Genomic DNA, 4464 nt, shown 5'->3' with positions numbered 1-4464 from the left:
TGCAGACTTCTACTCATCTGCCATGACCCTGTTGAAATGGTTCCTCAATGACATCTTTCCTGTTAAGCTACTTTTCCTGATAAGTCACATATCATTATTCTTTGTCTTGTGTATCTAATTTGGCACTCAACTGTATTATAGTCATTGCGTTCTGTCATTCCCCCAAGTGCAAGGCCTAATACCCTGAAGTCCTGGGCTACAGCATTTATTTTTGTTACCACAGGGTGGGAAGAGATGATACCAGTGTTAAATGTTTGTGAAGTGAATGAAGGCTTTTTGATGACCTACAGGCTTGTAACGGTCCTTTCAAAAACATACATCTTTTGACTGCTGGAGTAAAGAAAGGGAACACTCCAAACAAATGGATTGCCAGTCCATCTGAGGAAAACTGCATTTATGTGGTAACATATCATCTGATAAATGACATGTCAAAAGTTGTGGAAGTTAAGTCTCAACTTATATTGAGACTTGTTTATGGACACCACGAATACTGTGCTTAACTCAAAGGCCTGTGTTCACACAGAAAAAGACAGGAAGGAGGTAAACACCAAATGGTAATATCAGTCCTTCACCTCCTGACTTCCCTGTTTTACTCTTATTGCTAGAAAAAAAATAAAAAGATGCCATCATTACCAGTTTGATATCAGTCTGCCAAATTTATTTGCTGAACATCTATTGTTTTCATTTTTATTTTACATAATACAGAATTGGGGCAGTTTACCTGAGGGGTGATCCCAGGAGATGCAAGTGAGGAATTGGGGAAAGTAAGACAGAGGAGGAAGGAAACTCCCCAAAATTTTTGTGTTAATGATGGGGTCACTGCTGTGGGCAACTTGGGAGCAAGCATGGTTACATGTCTGAGGCTGGAAGCATTTGGCTGCTATGATTGTATGCTCAGAATATTCTAGAAAATCAACTGAGTATTGACATTAACCATGAGTTCATTAAAATACCAACTTGTAAAAATCAACAGACTTCTTAAGCACTAGCAACAATCCTCCATAAAAGGTAAGGGGCCAAAAATCCATCATTCTTATGATAAAAAAAACATGTAAATAAATAAATCTGCTGAGCAATACAATTGACCCAGATGGAGGAAAGTAGTAATATTTCCTGAAGGACATATGTGGATAAGTTCCAAGCACCCTTAGTGTGTGTGTATCATAGTGAGGGTTGAATCCAGGACCTTGTGCTTGCTAGGCAAGCACTCTACCAACTGAGCCATATCTCCAACCTGTCAAATGGTATTTTAATAAATACCAGAACAACAAAATGTATAACTAAAGCCAGATTTGTGAATAAATGCATATATGCAGTACACATACATTTAATAAGTATTCATCTCATACCAATGGCTCTCAGATGATATTGGCTCTCCAATGGCTATTCTAGAAGACATTCTTTGGGTTGAATTCTTCTGTGTTATTTAGATTTTTAAAGACTGCATATTTATGTACAAATAATGAAATAAAAATCCCCAGAAAAGAATAAATATGATTAATATAAAATTCACAATTCTCTCCACAGATTCTGTTAAATGTGTTTTCTGCTCTTTTGTTTTACATTCCTATTTCTGTGATGCACTGAAAGACTGAATGTATACCTCAGTTCATCATTCCAGCTCTCAAATTAGTTATCCTGAATTCCAGATTGGTTTTCTGAATAGGTTAAGATCCCCAGGAAGCAGACACTGAGATGGAGATTAGCATGCCTGAGGCTGATGATGTGTGTTCTTGGGACTAACCCCTGTGGAAGGGAAGGGAGGGGAAGGGAGCAGAATTGCATACTGGGAGAAATCAAATAGGAGCAGCCTCTGTGGAAGTCTCAGCTGACCCCCCAGGAGCTGTGAAGCTCAGAGGACTGGTTAGAGACATCCCCAGGGCAGGAGAGCAATGAAGGATTTTATTGTTTCATGCTGGAAAGGGGACATGATCTTCGACCAAAAAAAAAAAAAAAATCAAGGTCTCCGGCAATATCCATGAGCTTTCTACAGGCCCTTCATTGACATCACCTGGCTGGCCCCATCGCATGGCAGGATGAAAGTCCCACTGACACTCTGTCCAAATGAAGTACATCTACTGTACATGTGGACAAAGGTTTATTGCATGTGACTGAGTAGAAAATACATAGATTTTGCTAAGCAATCTTGGCTGCTTTTATTGGTCCCAAAATATTGAATGATGGTATTTTAAAAGATCATGAATTCCATTCAATTTTTCCAAAACTTTTCCCTTTATTATTATATTCATGGACACTCTTTGATTTGTTTATGTGTTTCATTCCTTTTTTTTTTTTTTTCTAAAGACTACAAAGTAGTGAGTTGATTTACCTAAGACCAAAAGACTTTCTAGAGAAAACAGGAAGTGTTAAATGTTGTTTGACTTCTGTCGGAAGGTTGCTGAATATGTACTGCCTCCCCTACAGAGACAGGCAAAATGTGATTACCCAGGACCCAAACATAAAAACTTTTTAAAAAGAGAGAGTGACAGCCATTGGTGTTAATATACCCTTTGTTTAGCTGTACATACAAATTATCATGTTTGTGTCCTTAGGCCAAGTTTTAAGCTTGTTATGTCTTGTTTTCCTTACCTGAGGTTAATTACTATATATATCATAGAGGGATGTTCTGAGGCTTAAGAAGATCATATATATGAAGCATTTGGCCTGGTGTCTAGAACGTCTCAATTTTATCGTTGCAAAGATTATAGGTATGTGGTGATTGTATAATTTCTTTTTTGATACCTGATTCAATGTATAGGTTTGTTCATTGCTTCTATTTAATTAATGTATAGGCTGTACATTTTCTCTGCTAGTACAGATATAAATCAAGCTTTTCCAACTTTGACACCATAGACATTTGGGGTGGGATCACTCTTGGATATTAGGGTGCCCTGTGCATTGTAGAATGGTTAGCAGCATCCCTCGACTCTTCCGACTGGACAACACCTGTGCCAACCGTGTCCCTAGACACTGCTGAGGCCTTCCGAGGGCAAATTTGCCCCTTGTTGAGAAACACTGGTGTATGGCTACCTCATTTCCCCCAATGGTTATATTGTCTTCCTAGGAAGCTACCAAGGTGTACTTAACTACTCACTGATCAATAGATATTTGATCTTTTTCTTACTTTTCTTTTTAAAAACGATGAATGAAGATCTCCTTTCAAATTTTATAACCAAGCCAGATTTGGTGGTGCACACCTGTAATCCCATTCACTTTAGAGGCTGAGGCAGAAGAATCACAAGTTCCAGGCCAGTCTGAGCAACTTAGCAAGACCCCATCTCAAAAAAAAAAAAAAAAAAAAAAAAAAAAAAACAAAACTCTGTGCTCTGTGGCAGAGTGCCCCTGGATTCCTACCCCAGTACTGCAGGAATCAATAAATAAAATAAAATAAAATAAAATAAAATAAAAATTTATAGTTAAAAAAAGAGCAACGATCATAGTAAATTTTCAATAATAGAATGGAGGTTTATTTTTTTCCATAGGAATAACAAGGTATATGAAAATCCTTGCAAAGGACCAGGCAGTGATACGTCATTGGATTTTAATGTCAGAGGGGTTAAACACCTGTGGCCCTACAGGTGATAGAAGCAATCTTCGATTCTTTAAGCATGATGAATGGATGTCCTGAAGATGAAGGCAGACACGATGGAGGTAATGCGTTAAATTAGTAGGAGATCCTCAGTGAGTTCATTTGGGGAAGGCAAGAAGTCGGGACATAATTCAGGATATGGATACAGAATTACTAGGAATGAGATTGGCTTATGGGACTAAGGAGATCAGTTCTCTTGAGCATGACATGCTTTAGAAGGAAAGTCTTTGTGTGTGGGGTAAGAGTAGATGGGGAGGTGGTGTGTTCAAAGGCAAGATTCAGCAGTCGGGGACGGCACAGCACATGGGGCGGGGGCAGGTGGAGATGACACAGGTGGGGCGGTAGCAAGTGGTGTGGCAGGAGACATTGCCACAGACTGGACGCAGGCGGCAGCAGGTTTGGCAGCAGCAGGAGTCACAGGAGGGGCGGCAGCAGCTGGAGATGCAGCAGCAGGGCCGGCAGCAGCTGGAGCCACAGCCGCTGGAGCCACCACAGCAGCTGGAGCCACCACAGCAGCTGGAGCCACCACAGCAGGGGCTACAGCAGCAGCTGGGGCGGCAGCAGGTGGTCCTGCAGCAGGTGGTCTGGCAGCAGCTGGGCTGGCAGCAGCCACAGCCCTGGCCAGAGCAGCAGCATCCACAACAGGAGTTGCACATGGTGTCAGAGGATGGAGGTTCTGGCTGGGTTTCCAAGTGGATGAGTGTTCAAGTTTGATCTTTCCTTGCTGTCTCTTGCTTTTATACCCTGCTGAGGGTTGCTAGAACCATGTGAAGGATCTTGTTTATACTAAGAAAAGATCAGTTAGTTTTAGGTTATTAGATAATTGTGTTTATCTGGTAAATATCCCTATTTATAGAAAAGGTACCACTTCCTTT

At 40.6% G+C, this 4464-nt stretch overlaps 1 protein-coding gene across 1 annotated transcript; it reads right to left on the bottom strand.

The window, feature by feature from the left end:
• Window positions 1–3867: 3867 nt before the first annotated feature.
• Window positions 3868–4245, bottom strand: LOC306657160 (uncharacterized protein; the record flags this gene model as incomplete). Its single annotated transcript, XM_079132904.1, has 1 exon — window positions 3868–4245. One exon carries the CDS (start codon window positions 4243–4245, stop codon window positions 3868–3870), a length of 378 nt encoding a protein of 125 aa, XP_078989030.1.
• Window positions 4246–4464: the final 219 nt, after the last annotated feature.

Source organism: Sciurus vulgaris (genome assembly GCF_902686455.1).
Source record: "Sciurus vulgaris genome assembly, chromosome: 3".
NCBI classification, from domain to species: domain Eukaryota; kingdom Metazoa; phylum Chordata; class Mammalia; order Rodentia; family Sciuridae; genus Sciurus; species Sciurus vulgaris.
The sequence above is the reverse complement of the archived record's forward strand: the minus strand, read 5'-3'. Positions and strand labels throughout refer to the sequence as shown.